General features: G+C 42.6%; 1 protein-coding gene across 2 annotated transcripts; it reads right to left on the bottom strand.

The window, feature by feature from the left end:
• Positions 1 to 206: 206 nt before the first annotated feature.
• SMIM8 (small integral membrane protein 8) lies at positions 207 to 13,288 on the bottom strand. Of its 2 annotated transcripts, none has more exons than XM_043439452.1 (3): positions 13,240 to 13,288; positions 2,282 to 2,439; positions 207 to 673 (listed from the first exon to the last, which is right to left on the bottom strand). In XM_043439452.1, the coding sequence occupies exons 2-3, from the start codon at positions 2,414 to 2,416 to the stop codon at positions 515 to 517; spliced, it is 294 nt and encodes a 97-aa protein (XP_043295387.1). In that variant the 5' UTR covers positions 2,417 to 2,439; positions 13,240 to 13,288; the 3' UTR covers positions 207 to 514. The 2 variants fall into 2 exon arrangements, with proteins under 2 accessions (XP_043295387.1, XP_043295386.1); XM_043439451.1 differs by having other exon boundaries at positions 13,063 to 13,252.
• Positions 13,289 to 16,839: the final 3,551 nt, after the last annotated feature.

Below are 16,839 nucleotides of genomic sequence, written 5' to 3'. Positions count from 1 at the left end.
TGGAAAACTGAAATATATGACCCATCTGTAACCCTATAAAAACTGTTTTTAACTGCAGGCTTTACAATAATTTATAATAATTTTCTTCTTCACCAGGTAGAAAGAGAACACTGCCTTTGCAAATAGCAAAACTAAACCTTCACAACATTGTACATTTACAGTGTAAATGTACATTCCCCTTAAAATATTAACAATACCATGCAAACTTAAGAGCAGCAGTACTTTTATTGGACAGAACTTTATAATTTACAAAAATGACTTCCATTTTCACGGCACTTTTTAAAAGAGGATTTAATAAAATTAAAACACCGAACAGCTCTTCCTCTGGGAAGAAGAATGCGACAAGGGCTCCGTTTTGAAAGGACCACATTCACTCCAGGGGTCTGGCTGCCATCGCCCTCCTTCCTCCTCAGCAGCATCTTCCGGAATAAGAAAGAAGACACTGTGCGGTCCTAATCTTCAGCTGAAGATTTCAGAGTCCCCAGGAAACCTTCATCTGCAGCAACCAGCTCAGTTAATCCCATTTAGAGGTTTTCCGCCTCATATAACTGTGTCCCTCACTATCAATAGCTTCATAGAGGTCCTTCTTATTCTCCTGCGTCGCATGTAGGTAACCGATATAAGCCACGCAAAGCGAAAGGGTTATCAATCCGAAAGCCATTACAGGTTTGTTCTGTCAAAGGAAAAAAAAAAACCACAAGGTCTCAATAAGACCAATCATTTGAGGAGACTCAAATATCTCTTGCAGTTTCCGCTTGTCATGCCAAGGCTTGAGTACCACACCAGCATTCCTAGGGTAAAATTTCATTTCTAGTATTTATCCATTTCTTTACTCGGTTAACTCAACTCCTGCTAACTTAGAGACTACGGAAGACTCCTCCTCCTTCTCTTCACAGCTGGGACATCTCTGACCTTCACCTTTAGGAAGGAAATTGGCTCAGTTTTCAGTTACCTATGTTGTGAAAAAGTTGCTTAACTTCTTTGGGCCCAAGCTTCCCATCTGCAAACCTTAAACTAGTTATTTTTATTAAGAAGTGAGGAATGAAGTCTACATGCTATTCCTGTCACCCAGGATCATGAAAAAATTGGCAGAAAGCCTTTAATGTTATATACCAGGGACAGCAAAACACACACCCCCTTCTCTGGGAACTTATTCTATTACCTCAAGAAACACAGTCACAGAACAGACATGCTGTTACAATAACTCTGATTTGCTGTGTAAAATCCAAGACCCTAAGAGGCAAAGGGACACTCCTTTGATTTTTCTTTTTTGTCACACCACACAGTTTCTGGGATTTTAGTTCCCCAGCCAGGGGTTGAACGTGGGCCCTTGGCAGTGAGAGGGCAGAGTCCTAACTGGATAGCTAGGGAATTCCTGGATTTTTTTAATAAAAGCTTTTAAATTCTGTATTTTCTGCTTTTGTCATCATTTCTGCTTCTGTTTCATTACGATTCTTAATCATCAAAAAAAATTAAGGTCAAACTTTTTCAGTGGGATGGACATCTGAGAAAGGCTACATGCTCAGAATAGCTTACTTTTGCAGTTCTTGAAATGTACTTGGCAAGTAAAATAACACATTAGTTCAAAGTTTTTAAAACTTTCTACCTTGATTTAATGATTTGCTTGCTAAACTGACCTATTTAACTTTCAAACAGTTTATACTGGTAACTATGTTATTAAAATTCTAATAAAATTCAAACATTTAAGTACATTTTATGACTTGACTTGCATTTTTCAAAAAATAAAACTTAACAAATCAAATGTATTCAGTAACTTGCTACAAGAATATGATTAGCTAACTCCCTAACAGTGTATAAATGCATGTTTTCATATTTTTCAATATATGTTTGCAAAATCTCCTACGTTACAATATTATTAATAAGCCTGGAATTGTAGACTGATCAGATTTTCATTCTGTTTTCTTTGTTTCAATGGAAGGTCTTATTTACCTAATAGTACCTGATCAAACAAGTTTCCTTAAAATCAATACACCTATTAAAATAAAATTTTAAACAGGAATTTGACCAGTTGATTCATTAAAAATTCAACTATTTACCATTTAAATTCTCAAACACCCTCAAAATAATTAGTTTTATATGTGTATCTAGTGAAACAGCATTTAAGATTTTCCTTCCATTTGCTTCTTATCCACAGAGAGGTCTTACTAGTTAACATCAAATTTCCATGATAAAATCAAATGTTACAGGAGAATTAGAACTTTCTATTTTCGAAAGCCTAGGTAAATTGAACATAAAGTCTCATCCTAGATGTATTTCTTACAGGTTTAATGAAGAGCTCTGGATTCACAGCTCGAAATAAGGCTGTGGTGCGGACCCCTCTGAGCCCTGCGTTTCCCGGGTCTTTCTCCTTGGGTGGCTCCTGTTTAAAGGCTGGAGGCTCGGGTGCTGAAGACATCTTGACTAACGATGATTTAATACCTGAAAATAAAATAAGAGACTTTTTTTCTCTTCAAAGTTATGTTTTTCTGATAATGCTCTTAAAAAAATCCAGTCTTTTTTCAAATTCCAGCCTAGATATATACCAAAAGTGATGGTCAATTCTTTTATTACTTTATATGACACGTACTTTGGCCTTTAGGTTCTGTTTGGTAAAATGGTTATTTTATTTTTCATCTCGTGGAACCAGTGAGGTATGCAAAAGTCGTTTTCCTACTTTCCAGGAGCCTACAGAAATTGTTTGTTGGTATGAGTCACGCTCTATCTTGCTATATGAAGGGGGTACTAAGGGTCGGAGTGGCCAGAGGGCTGTCCACACCGTCTTAATTTCCTTCCATTTTCAGCGTTGCTCGCCTTCCACAGCCCTTTCAGGACACCGACCCATGAAGCCTGAGCGTTCTTTCGCTCCGTTCCTCCTACAGATCGACTCCTCCCCCGCCTCCCCTTCCCGCCCCTCTGCCTTCCTCCCCTGGGCCACCCCAGCACCAGGGCCACGCAGGAGGGGGCGCAGCTGTTTCCTCACCCCTCTGTCGCCCGCTCTCTGGCAACAAACACCATGCCACCTCCGTAACTGGAAATCCTTTTTCTCTTAATGACTCAGAATCCATCCTAATATATCCAAGTATGTCTTTTGGCTTCTGTTCTCCCTACCAGAATGTCAATACTTTGTGAATATTTTTTTCTTCTACATACTACTGGGCAAAAGGTTATTCTTACCAACCCTGCCACCGAATGCTGGCGGGGTGGGTGGGGGGAAGTTCGGAAGGGAAAAGACAGGGGAAGAAGACTTCCAAAGAGCGGCTGAGATTCATCACAATGTCATAAAATTCTTTGGGGGAAATGCTGGACCCTCAGTAAACGTTATGAAATGAGACTCAAACACTCACATTTAAACACTTGTTGGGGCTTTGTTTATTCAAGTATTAAGTTTTCCATTTTACAGTCTTTATAAGAGCAATATTTTTGCAACTTTATTACTTATGGAGAAGCTTTTAGGAGTTCAGTTTTTTCAAAACTGTCTTTGAAAAAGATTAGTCAATGAGAAAACTCAACACATGTAATCCAAGCACAGGAGTGTGTTGGGCAGAGCAGGTGTCCATCAGCAAGAGGATCTTGCTTTTCACTCCTTTCATCCTTCTGCCAACCATTCTCAGTTATTCATCAAATAAACCTCATGTTCTTTGGACATGTATACTGGTGCCATCATCACTAGGGAGCAAATGAACATCTCTGAAGCCCTGGCTGTTAACTGACTTGCCAATGACAAGTGGTCTCATCTCTTCCGACCACAATGCATTACAGCAGAATAGAACGATCATCAACCTCCATCTACCTCTTCTTCGAAGCCCACCTTGGACATGAATCATATGAGGTAACAACTCATAAAACACTTAGTTCAACAGCATTTAAAACATCATTCAAGTGGTAACTAGCAATTTTTAAAGAATTTCAACAGCATTCAAGTTACTAATTTTCTCTATTGGAACAGTGATTTTTTTCCACTACAGACAACTTCTGAAACAATTCCATAATATGCCTGAAATCTGTTCAGCCATCACATGTGTCCAACACATCATGCCCAAGGTTACCAAAAAACTCCAATGTTTTCTTCTGAACCAGGGGTCCACTCACATGCACATTTCTTAGGTGAATTTCTTGAAACTGTAAACTGAAGGAAAATGCACAAACTTAAAGTTGCAAGATAAGTTTTATTTGGGGATCTTATTGAGGTCTATCGCCCGGGAGACAGCCTCTCAGCTATATGTATGTTGTATTTGCACAAGATTCTCTCTTTCCTTAGCTGAACCTATACTTACTTTGTGATGAAACAAGTAAATAAGCAATCAAGGTAGTATTTATTATACCATAACCTCTAGACACCCACATTCCATTTACGTCAAACTGTTCATGTTAAAGTCTTTGCCAGAAATGACAATTAAAGAATACATAGGCTGGAAACTACTGCAAATGTTTACTGAAAGAGACTTTTACAAATTAAAGGGCTTCCCTGGTAGCTCAGATGGTAAAGAATCCACCTGCAATGCAGGAGACCCCAGTTCAATTTCTGGGTCAAGAAGATCTACTGGAGAAGGGATAGGCTGCCCATTCCAGTACTCCGGCCTGGAGAATTCCATGGACTGGGTATTCCATGGGGTCACAAAGGGTCAGACATGACTGAGCGACTTTCACTTTTACAAATTAATGAATTACCTACCACACTATACTTTAAAAGATTTAATATACCACGATTTTCATTGTTCTTGATACTTTTAGGAACATATGAGAGTCTTGGGCTTAGCTGCTCAGTCATGTCTGACTCTTTGTAACCTCATGGACTGTAGTCCGCCAGGCTCCTCTGTCCATGGAGAGTATTCAGGGAAGAATACTGGAGTGGGTTGCCATACCCTCCTAAAGGGGGTCTCCCATGTTGCAAGCAGATTCTTTACTGTCTGAGGCACCATGGAAGTCCAAGAATACTGGAGTGGGGAGCCTGTCCATTCTCCAGGGGATCTTCCTGACCCAGGAATCAAACCAGGGTCTCCTGCATTGCAGGCGGATTTTTTACCAGTTGAGCTACCGGGGAAGCCCAATGAAAGTACTACTTTCTATCATGTATCATTCTTCTACTCGGCCTGGTATAAGACAGCTCAGTACTGTTGCTGCTTCTCTTGTGTGTGCCATAGTCACTGCAGATGCTCCAACAGTTCTCCCCAAAGTTCATGAGCTTGTTTGTACCACTCATGGAACTAACAAAATGTTAACAACCTTCTATTCTTGCCTGGAGAATCCGCGTGGATGGGGGAGTCTGGCGGGCTACAGCCATGGGGCCACAGAGAGCCGGAACTGACTGGGTGACTAAGCGCACACACACACATCTTACATTTATGAAAATAATTACACCAGTATTATTTTACTTAAGTATAAAACTTTATATATTTATTATTCTTAGGACTGGCCAAAGCATTTCTATTACAGTATGACAAAACACCCCCTAAATATGACAAATCTTTGATTTGGAAATTATGTTAGAATCTTACACTTTAGAACTACTGACTTTAATTCATGCATGAGTGTGGAGCAGGACCATAATGAAAACAGCGCTGAAGAATTGATGCTTTTGAACTGTGGTGTTGGAGAAGACTCTTGAGAGTCCCTGGGACTGCAAGATCAAACCAGACAATCTTAAAAGGAAATCAGTCCTGAATATTCATTGGAAGGACTGATGTTGAAGCTGAAGCTCCAATACTTTGGCCACCTGATGTGAAGAACTGACTCACTGGAAATGACCCTAATGCTGGGAGATTGAAGGCAGGGGGAAAAGGGGATGACAGAGGATGAGATGGTTGGATGGCATCACCGACTAGATGAACATTGAGTTTGAGCAAGCTCCAGGAGATGGTGATGGACAGGGAGGCCTGGCGTGCTGCAGTCCATGGGGTCGCAGAGAGTCAGACATGATTAAGTGACTGAACTGAATGACTCACTGATACTTTAAATAAAAAGAGACAGATTACTGAGGCCAAAAAGGGACTTATTAGGTAAGAATTTGTAATAAGAACAGAACCTAATGAGACTTCTCATGTAAGAGAATGTCCTTTCATACCTCCTCACACACCTGGCCCACAGCTGTAGGAATATGACTGCGAAAGACATGCAAGATGTGGTGGTTGAATAAGTACATAAAATGCAAAACCTTAGTTGTTTCTTCACAGGTGTGTTAATCAGAGCTGATATAAGTTCTAATTTTAAAAGCTACAGAACTAATCATAAATTCAAAGCACAGCAACAACCTATTCCAACACTGAGTGGACAGTACCTCAAAAACTGTTACCATCTGACACACATCCATGAGAGCTTCTAAGTCTCCCCATCACTTTCTCCCAGTTTTTCTCTTACTATTTTTCCCCACTGCAAGGCACGAGGTAAATCACACTTACTTATTTGCATATGATACGGATCAATCTCTAGATACACTTGCTTTCAAGATGAGTTTGTTTTTAAGCCAGAATCCACATCTACTGTGCTATAAAGGGGACTCTTCCTCCCGTGTGCGCACACGCGTGCATGCACATACACACACACACAAACACACTAGCAGGGATGATAGGAACTTGACACTGCACTGCTGCTGGCTAATTTGTTGATTAATTTCTGCGCCGGTTGACCTCTAAAACAGTCAGTAAGTTAGGTATCCCAGGGGCCAGCCCCTGGCTGTGCAATCTGTCCAGGTGCCCTGTTCTTATTTCGATTTTTTCCATCACACATTTCTTATTCCCTTAAATAAGAAATTGTGTACATAATTTTAATAGAAGAGACTTGCATTTTTCATCAGCTCAGTTCAGTCGCTCAGTCGTGTCCAACTCTTTGCGACCCCATGAACAGCAGCACGCCAGGCCTCCCTGTCACCTGGGAGTAAACTCACAGTTTACTCAGACTCATGTCCATCGAGTCGGTGATGCCACCCAGCAATCTCATCCTCTGTCGTCCCCTTCTCCTCCTGACCCCAATCCCTCCCAACATCAGGCTCTTTTCCAATGAGTCAGCTCTCCTCATGAGGTGGTCAAAGTATTGGAATTTCAGCTTCAACATCAGTCCTTCCAATGAACACCCAGGACTGATCTCCTTTAGGATGGACTGGTTGGATCTCCTTGCAGTCCAAGGGACTCTCAAGAGTCTTCTCCAACACCACAGTTCAAAAGCATCAATGCTTTGGTGCTCAGCTTTCTTCACAGTCCAACTCTCACATCCATACATGACCATTGGAAAAACCATAGCCTTGACTAGACAGACCTTTGTTGGCAAAGTAATGTCTCTGCTTTTTAATATGCTATCTAGGTTGGTCATAGCTTTTCTTCCAAGAAGTAAGCGTCTTTTAATTTCATGGCTGCAGTCACCATCTGCAGTGATTTTGGAGCCCCCCAAAATAAAGTGTGACATTGTTTCCACTGTTTCCCCATCTACTTGCCATGAAGTGATGGGACCAGATGCCATGATCTTAGTTTTCTGAATGTTGAGTTTTAAGCCAACTTTTTTACTCTCCTCTTTCACTTTCATCAAGAGATTTTTTAGTTCTTCTTCACTCTCTGCCATAAGGGTGGTGTCATCTGCATGTCTGAGGTTATTGATAGTTCTCCTGGCAATCTTGATTCCTGCTTGTGCTTCCTCCAGCCCAGCGTTTCTCATGATGTACTCTGCATATAAGTTAAATAAGCAGGGTGACAATATACAGCCTTGACATACTCCTTTTCCTACTTGGAACCAGTCTGTTGTTCCATGTCCAGTTCTAACTGTTGCTTCCTGATCTGCATACAGATTTTTCAGGAGGCAGGTCAGGTGGTCTGGTATTCCCATCTCTTGTGAATTTTCCACAGTTTATTGTGATCCACACAGTCAAAGGCTTTGGCATAGTCAATAAAGCAGAAATAGATGTTTTTCTAGAACTCTCTTGCTTTTTCGATGATCCAGCAGATGTTGGCAATTTGATCTCTGGTTCCTCTGCCTTTTCTATAACTAGCTTGAACATCTGGAAATTCACGGTTCATGTATTGCTGAAGCCTGGCTTGGAGAATTTTGAGCATTACTTTACTAGCATGTGAGATGAGTACAATTGTGTGGTAGTTTGAGCATTCTTTGGCATTGCCTTTCTTTTGAATTGGAATGAAAACTGACCTTTTCCATTCCTGTGGCCATTGCTGAGTTTTCCAAATTTGCTGGCATATTGAGTGCAGCACTTTCACAGCATCATCTTTCAGGATTTGAAATAGCTCAACTGGAATTCCATCACCTCCACTGGCTTTGTTCATAGTGATGCTTCCTAAGGCCCACTTGACTTCACATTCCAGGATGTCTGGCTATAGGTGAGTGATCACACCATCGTGATTATCTGGGTCATGAAGATCTTTTTTGTACAGTTCTTCTGTGTATTCTTAATATCTTAATACCTCTTCTTAATATCTTCTGCTTCTGTTAGGTCCATACCATTTCTGCCCTTTATTGTGCCCATCTTTGCATGAAATGTTCCCTTGGTATCTCTAATTTTCTAGCAGAAATCTCTAGTCTTTCCCATTCTATTGTTTTCCTGTTTCTTTGTATTGATCACTGAGGAAGGTTTTCTTATCTCTCCTTGCTATCCTTTGGAACTCTGCATTCAAATGGGTATATCTTTCCTTTTCTCCTTTGCCTTTCGCTTCTCTTCTTTTCACAGCTGTTTGTAAGGACTCCTCAGACAGCCATTTTGCTTTTTTGCATTTCTTTTCCAAGGGGATGGTCTTGATCCCTGCATTTTTCATACCTACCTGTAAAAAAAGATCTAAACTACGCTGTATTTGCTTCATACATCTCTCCTGGACAAAAGACAAGTCTGTTCAACAACTGCTACTGGGAAAACTGGATAGTCACATGTAAAAGAATGAAATTAGAAGATTCTCTAACACCATATACAAACATAAACTTAAAATGGATTAAAGACCTAAGTTTAAGACTGGATAGTATAAAACTCTTAGAGGAAAATACAGGCAGAACATTCTTTGACATAAGTCTCAGCAATATCTTTTTGGATTCCAAAGGATCCGCCTACTACAGTGATGAAAATAAAACAAAAATAAACAAATGGGACCTAATTAACTCAAAAGCTTTTGCACAGCAAAGGAAACCATAAACAAAATGAAAAGACAACCAACAATGGGGAAAAAGATACTTACAAATCATGGGATCAAGGGATTAATCTCCAAACATACAAATAGCTCATGCAGCTCAATAGCCAAAAAAAATCAAACAACCCAAACAAAAAATGGGCAGAAGACCTAAATAGACATTTCAGCAAAGAAGACATACAGAAGGCAAAAAAACACATAAAAAGGTGCTCACCACTGCTAACTGTCAGAGTATCAAAATTACAGTGAGGTATCACCTCTCACAGTTCAGAATGCCCATCATTGAAAAATCTACAAATAAATGCTGGAGAGGATGTGGGGAAAAGGGAAACTTCCATCACTGTTGGTGCAGCTGTATGGCAGCTTCTTAAAAAACTAAAATTAGAGCTACTATGTGATCCAGCAATCCCACTCCTAGGCGTACACCCAGAGAAAACCATAATTCAGAATGATACCTGCACGCCAGTGTTCACTGCAGCCTGTTTACAATAGCCAAGACATGTAAGCAACCTCAATGTCCATCAGCAGATGAATGGATACAGATGTGGTACATATATACAATGGAATATTACTCAGTCCTAAAAAATGAAAGAGGAAAAGCTATGACAAACCTAGACAGCATGTTAAAAAGCAGAGACCTTACTTTGCCAACAAAGGTCCATATAGTTAAAAGTATGGTTATTCCAGTAGTCATGTATGGATGTGAGAGTTGGACTATAAAGAAGGTTGAATACTGAAAAATTTAAGCTGTGGTGTTAGAGAAGACTCTTGAGAGCCCCTTGGACTGCAAGGAGATCAAACTAGTCCATCCTAAAGGAAATCAGTCCTGACTATTCATTGGAAGGACTGATGCTGAAGCTGAAGCTCCAATACTTTGGTCACCTGATGTGAAGAAATGACTCACTGGAAAAGACCCTGATGCTGGGAAAGATTGAAGGCAAGAGAAGAAGGGGACAACAGAGGATGAGATGGTTGGATGGGATCACTGACTCAATGGACATGAGTTTGAGCAAGCTCTGGGAGATGGTGAAGGACAGGGAAGCCTGGTGTACTGCAGTCCATGGGGTAGCAAAGATTCGGACACAACTGAGCAATAACAAAAAATGAAATAATGCCATTGCAGCAAAAAGGATGGACCTAGAGATCATACTAAGCAAAGTCAGTCAGAAAGAGAAAGACAAATACCATATGATATCACTTATATATGGAATCTAAATGATACAAATTTATTTACAAAACAGAAACAGACTCACGGACATAGAAAACAAACTTATGGTTACAAAAAAGGGAACGGTAGCATGGGATAATGGAGAAGGAAATGGCCACCCACTCCAGTGTTCTTGCCTGGAGAATCCCAGGGATGGGGGAGCCTGGGGGGCTGCTGTCTATGGGGTCGCACAGAGTCGGACACGACTGAAGCGACTCAGCAGCAGCAGCAGCAGCATGGGATAAATGAGGAGTCTGGGATTAACATACACGACTATATATAAAATAATCAACAGTGATGTACCGTATAACACAGGGAGCTACACTCAATGTTTTGTAACAAACCATAAGGGAAAAGAATCTGAAAACAACGCACGTATAACTAAGTTATACACTGTGTTGTGCACCTGCAGCTAACGCAGCGCTGTAAATAAACTATCCTCCGATCTAAGAGCTTTTTTTAAAAACAGATCTAAACTAACCTGCATTTCCTTCATACGTCCCTCCCAGTAAAAGCTTCTTTACCTTTTTCTCCTGCCCATTCTCTGGGGAAGGCAATATGTGACAGGAAAGGAAGCAGCAGCCTCTTTGTAGCAACGTCCCAGAGGATGAGTGAAAATGGAGCCCCCAGAACGAATACACCGTGCGAGACGGTACAAAGATGGTCCTGGGCAGCAGGAATTCTAAACCATTTTCTCTTCTTTATTAAAATTCCTGCTCTGTGGGATAATCCAGAATGTACTTGGCAGCTGATATTAAACAATTTGCTGGCACAAAACTGGCATGACATAAAAATTAGACCAAGATACAAAGAATATGAGTTACTTTGGTGAAAAACTTAATCCTTAGATATTCATTTTGAAATAAGCATCTCAACAGAAGATAAATGAAAAAAACTGTCAGAATCACAGAATACTGGTGAGAAGGAATGCCAGCAATAAAGCCTTGCTTTTATTAAATAAAAGCCTTAGGGAATTATAAAATGGACAAAATACTTTAAGTATATATATATATGTACTTGTTATTTTTGTTTCACATACCACACTATTTCAAAATTTAAGAAAATAACTTGAAGTTTGGGGCAAGACACCTTAAAAATAATTTGATTTAGAATAAACAAGTTCAGGGCAGAATCAGACAGTTTTCTATCTTAAGGGAATGTACCATTGCTGCAAATTCCAACTTTGCAACCGATTAGGTGTATGTTTTTGAGTGACAACTTCTCTGAGCTTCAGTTTAGTTTGCACTTTTATAAAAGAGGTATTACCTATTGCATAGAATGACACTGTAGATTAAATGAGGTAACATTTTTTAAAGGACATAACAGAAGTTCAACAAATGGTAGCTATTTTCTTCTCCACCAATGAATTCAATCCCTTTTTCTAAACAAATCTAAACCAAAAGAGACTGATTGTCTTTGCCATGGAAGAGTGAGATAATCCAGGTCACTCAAGTTCCAGCCAACCCCTGGCCCACCACTTCACTCCTAAATCGCTAAGACTCAGCATTTGTAAGTAATTACAAGATTTAAGAAACGTAACAAAATGTTTTAATTGGAGAATAACTGCTCTACAGTGTTGGTTTCTGCTGCATAACAACAGCGAATCAACTATATGTATACATATATCCCCTCTCTCTTGAGCCTCCCACCCCACCCCTGTCCACCCGCCTGGTCTCACAGAGCACAGAACTGCGAGCCCTGTGCTATGCGGCAGCTTCCCACTAGCTGTTTTACAACACCCAGGGTTCCTGCCTGGAGGATCCCAGGGGCGGGGGAGCCTGGCGGGCTGCCGTCTCTGGGGTCGCAGAGTCGGACACGACTGAAGTGACTCAGCAGCCGCAGCAGCCGCCTGTGAGTGTCAACACTACTCTCTCCATGTCCCCTTCCCAGCCCCCCACCATCCACAATCTGTCCTCCACATCTGTCTATTCCTGTCCTGCAAACGGCTTCATCAGTACCATTTGCTAGATTCCATATACATGCATTAATATACAATATTTGTTTCTCTCTCTCTGATTTTCTCCACTCTGTATGACAGACTCCAGGTTCAACCATTTCTCTACAAATGACCCAATTTCGTTCATTTTTATGGCTGAGTAATATTCCAACGAAGCATAAAATTATAATCACTTAATTTTTTTAAATTTATTCTTAATTGAAGGATAATTGCTTTACAATACTGTGTTTTTCTGTCATACATCAACATGAATCAGATACACATTATGTTCCCTCCCTTTTGGGTTTTAAAGTTTAAAGATGAACTCTACATTTGTTGTTTTTAAGGTAAAAGAGTTTTTTTTTTTTTAATCCCTTGAAATTTACCATACCTAGAGACAGATACTGACAAAGAATGTTATTCACAAAGGATGTTGCCAACAATCTGAGGGCGGCAAAGTATTATTTGGGTCTGCTGCCTTCCCCATACTGTGGTACCTACACTACATCTTGCTATTGGTCAAAGACAGGTGCCTTTGAAGCCTCCAGAAAAAGAAACTGCATTCAATTAAGTTCTAACATTGTCTCGCAGGGGGCACACAGGACTGTAAACACAGTTAAAAAGAGAAGAGGAACCTCACGTGAGAAAACTACAAAACCACTTTCCCCTAATGAGGAGTTTGGTGAGGTGGGACACCAAAAACCTGTCCAGAAAATGAGAAGGTTCTTTGGGTGCAGGTGTCCACGTCTGGGGCGGGACACGCGCCCCGCGGGCTCAGAACCCTCCAAGATCCAGCTCGGGGAGCTCACCGAGTGCGCCGGCCGTGCCGGGAAAGAGGGGGCTCGAGAGAACGCCGCCGAGTCCGAACCCACGCTCCTGGGAGCGAGGGCCACAGGGCGGCCGGGCGCGCCACGGCCAGGGCCGAGACCGCTGCGGGGCGGCCGCCTCGTCCCCGACCCGCCACCCCGGCCCCTTCCGCCGCTCACCTGTCGCGGGGTCACCTCCCCTCCCCGCCGCCGCGTCTGTCTCGGCTCCTCCTGCGGGAGAGAGCGTCTCAGCGCACTCCGCGAAGCGCGCTGCAGCGGCCCCTGCAGCCTGGAGGCTGCGGCGCAGGGGCGCGGGAGTAGTCTAGAGCCTCTCTCCATCACCCTGGTCCTCCAGAGGGATGGAGTTTGCAAGGGGCATTTTTGGTTTCTTCCTTTTTTACTTTGTGTTTTCAGTCCCCTACGTTCCAATAACTTTCCAGTTTCCCGTGTGTGTTTTGTATAAGAAAAAGGAGAAATCACCTAGAACTACATAAGTTTCTTTAATGGAAGGGGAAAGCTTTCTAATTTGGGAAAGAACCCTCGGATCTGGTGTCCTCCGGGCCCCATTTTATAGACACAGTCTTTCAAAGGCACAGTTAGTGCTCTGCCATTCTATTAGTGCCTTAAAATTCCAAGATGTGGTTATGATTGTGATTTGCACACAATTTGCTGATGGTGATGGAGTGGATTGCCTTACCCTCCTCCAGGGGATCTTCCAAATCCAGGGATCCAACCGGGCTCTCCTGCATCGCAGGCGGATTCCTCACTGTCTGAGCAACCGGGAAAGCCCAAGAACACGGGGGTGGGTAGCTTATCCCTTCTCCAGGGGAACTTCCTGACCCAGGAATGGAACCAGGGTCTCCTGCTTTGCTGAGGGGTTCTTTACCAGTTGAGCTTCCCAGGAGGCCCTAAATGTCAAACACCACTATGCAAAGAAAAGCACTTTTACTATCATGATCAACCTAAAGTGCTCAAGTAAAAGAATAAGTGAAACCTAAGAACCTGTTTAATAAAAAAAAAAGCATAAACTATAGGTAATGATAAGAGCGAAAAGCCTAAAGACCTTGTTAGTTTAATGGATATGAGTACAATGCAAATGATATGAATAGACGTTAGTTCTATTTTATGATGCTTTTAAGAAATTACTTTGAAGAATGATGCTAGTCTGAATGCAGCTTTTATAATCCTGTTTTAAAATAGCATCATCAATATTTAATAATATTTAACAGGAGGTCTGATATTTGCTAGGGTTAGGAGATTTTATATTTGATGGGATTAGCTGCATAAAACAAAGTTTCATCCATGTGAAAATTGGTTCAAGTTTACAAAAGATGTCTGTTTTATTTAGAAGTTCCCAAAGTGTGCGCCAGCGACAATACTGGTGGTCTGTGAGCCCTTTCAAGGGAATCTCATACGTACTGGTGCATTTTTTTTCAGGCATGAATTAATAGTTAATTTGTAAGGTGTAATAAAAATCATATTAACTTATTACCATGATGTTAATATGGTGTTTTGTCAAAGGCAGGGTTTGTTTTATTGCTGCTATAATTTTTGTAAAATAAATTCTGGCTTCTTTTCCCTAGCATCGATCCAAGTCAAAGTAGTTGATATAATTAATGTGGGTTCAGCATACAATTATTTTCAGCTGCAAATAACTGAAAGTAATGCAAGTGTGAAAGGATCTGTGTTACCTCATGTAATTAAGGACAGGGAGGGGACTTGTTTGGGGAACAGTGAGACATGGCACATGCATATACGCCAACAGGGCTCTCTTATCTCATTTCTCGCGTGCTCCTTACATACACTCACTCCACGTCTTGGAGTAGGGGTCATCACGTTAAGGTCCATCCAAGCGGAAAGGGAGCTTTTCTAATCATCTATATATCAAATCTCATAACAGAGCTCTGGCTGGCTTTCATGACTTTTGGGGAATGTACCGTTTTTCAGGACAAATTGTGGTAGACAGGAGGAAGGGATCCCATGGCGGGCCCAGCCTGGGTCAAGGTCAGATCATCATACCTCTGAGATTTAGGACGGGGTAGAGGTACTGCTGCTGCTGCTAAGTCAAGTCAGTCGTGTCCGACTCTGTGCGACCCCCTAGACGGCAGCTCACCAGGCTCCCGTCCCTGGGATTCTCCAGAGAAGAACACCGGGGTGGGTTGCCATTGCCTTCTCCGGTAGAGGTACTAGGAAGACAAAACCAGCAGATTTCCACCTTACCAGTAGACCTGCTTTCTGGTCCAGATTACACAGAACTCCTGAGACGGGCAGCCAGCGGGGACCACGGAGCAGAACTTTTCCACCAGGGCGTCACAGCCACGTCCTCACACGGTGGTGAGGCGAGGCGTCCTTCTTACGGTGCGAGAATGGCCAGAGTGAGAGAAACGGGGGCCTGGTACTGAACACACGCGCAATACTCCCGAGGGACCTGAAAAAAAGAGTGTCAGCACCGGTCACGGTACAATTTACTTCTTTATTGTCTTTCTTCTCCATTCTTCTTCATGTAAGCTCCATGAAGACGTGAATGTGGACTCCTAGTCCGAGGCTACAGGTGTGAGACCTGCCTGAAGGCCGCAGAACCGGAGCCCAGGAGCAAGGTTATCTCCAGAACTGAATAAGCCCGTTTGCAACCATGGCCGAGAGGCCCCTGATCGTCACCAGCAAGCTTCCTGAGTCCTTAGGCAAAACGCCCACCTGGGTGCTGACGTTATAGCACCCTGACCAATCACCTGATGCCAACCTCCAGCAGGAAACGTCTCTGTCTTGAGGCTATAAAAATTGCCTGCTGCTGCTAAGTCACCACCAACTCATGAAGTGCTGGCTTTCCCAGTTCTGTCAGGAAGTCAGCCCGCTGTGTTTGCAGCACCCACATTACCTCTGCTGTTTACTCTTAATAAGCTCACTCCCATCTGAAATGCTCTGTGTCTGGACATTCTTTTCCAACCTGCACTAGGATTGCCATGACAATGAACACACCGTGAAAGCTCCACGGAGCTTCTACAAGGAGCTGCATGAAGGCTCTGTATTTTGCTTATAGGTGTATTTCCAGACATGAAGAGCTCCAGAAATAGTCACTGAAGGGATGTTAAGTGGACTAGGGAAGTGGTGAGGAGGAGGTTCCATGATGAAGAATAGCCAACCAACCCACTGCCCTGTGCCTCTGAACCATGAGGAACACTTTCCCAGAATGGGCTGCCAGTGAGATATTGTGAAAGGGGGCCTAGTGCAGGAGGGCGGAGCTGTTGGGACGGGCCTGCAGGCCCACAGTTGTGAAAACAGCATCAAAATGGAGGTGGCATTGCTGAGAGAACTCTCTCAAATGGAGCCAGGAGGCCACCGGGAACATGTCACTTGACGCACGTCTCAGCCTGGACGGAACCTGGCTTTTGATCACTTACCATCTAAAGCAGGTGTCCAGAGAATCTGCCCCGTGTTCCAGAAATTCAGATACTTGTTGGATTTCCCTAATATAACTGGTGACGGCCTATCCCTTAAGGACAAATATTTCCTTCCTTGGACTTGCCTGGTGGCTCAGTGGTAAAGAATTCACCTGCCAATGCAGGAGACGCAGATTTGATCCCTGGTCTGGGAAGATGCCTCATGCTGCAAAGCAACCAACCCCTGCGCCTCGGCTACTGAGCCTGTGCTCTGGAGCCTGGGAGCTGCTCTACTAAGCACATGTGCTGCAGCTACTGAAGCCCGCATGCTCCAGAACCCACGCTCCCCAGCAAGAGAAGCTACCACAAGGAGAAGCCCGAGGGCCGCAGCGAGAGCGCAGCT

The sequence above is a fragment of the Cervus canadensis genome, chromosome 20 (genome assembly GCF_019320065.1).
Source record: "Cervus canadensis isolate Bull #8, Minnesota chromosome 20, ASM1932006v1, whole genome shotgun sequence".
NCBI classification, from domain to species: domain Eukaryota; kingdom Metazoa; phylum Chordata; class Mammalia; order Artiodactyla; family Cervidae; genus Cervus; species Cervus canadensis.
Note: the sequence above shows the minus strand (reverse complement) of the source record. Positions and strands in the feature narration are given on the sequence as shown.

Bases quoted from the DNA above. Each gene is read 5' to 3' on its own strand.
- SMIM8 (XM_043439452.1), bottom strand. From the start codon at position 2,416: ATGTCTTCAGCACCCGAGCCTCCAGCCTTTAAACAGGAGCCACCCAAG. The intron at 674-2,281 runs GTAAGAAATACA...TTCCTTTGACAG, and splicing joins CAGAGCTCTTCATTAAACCT to AACAAACCTGTAATGGCTTT.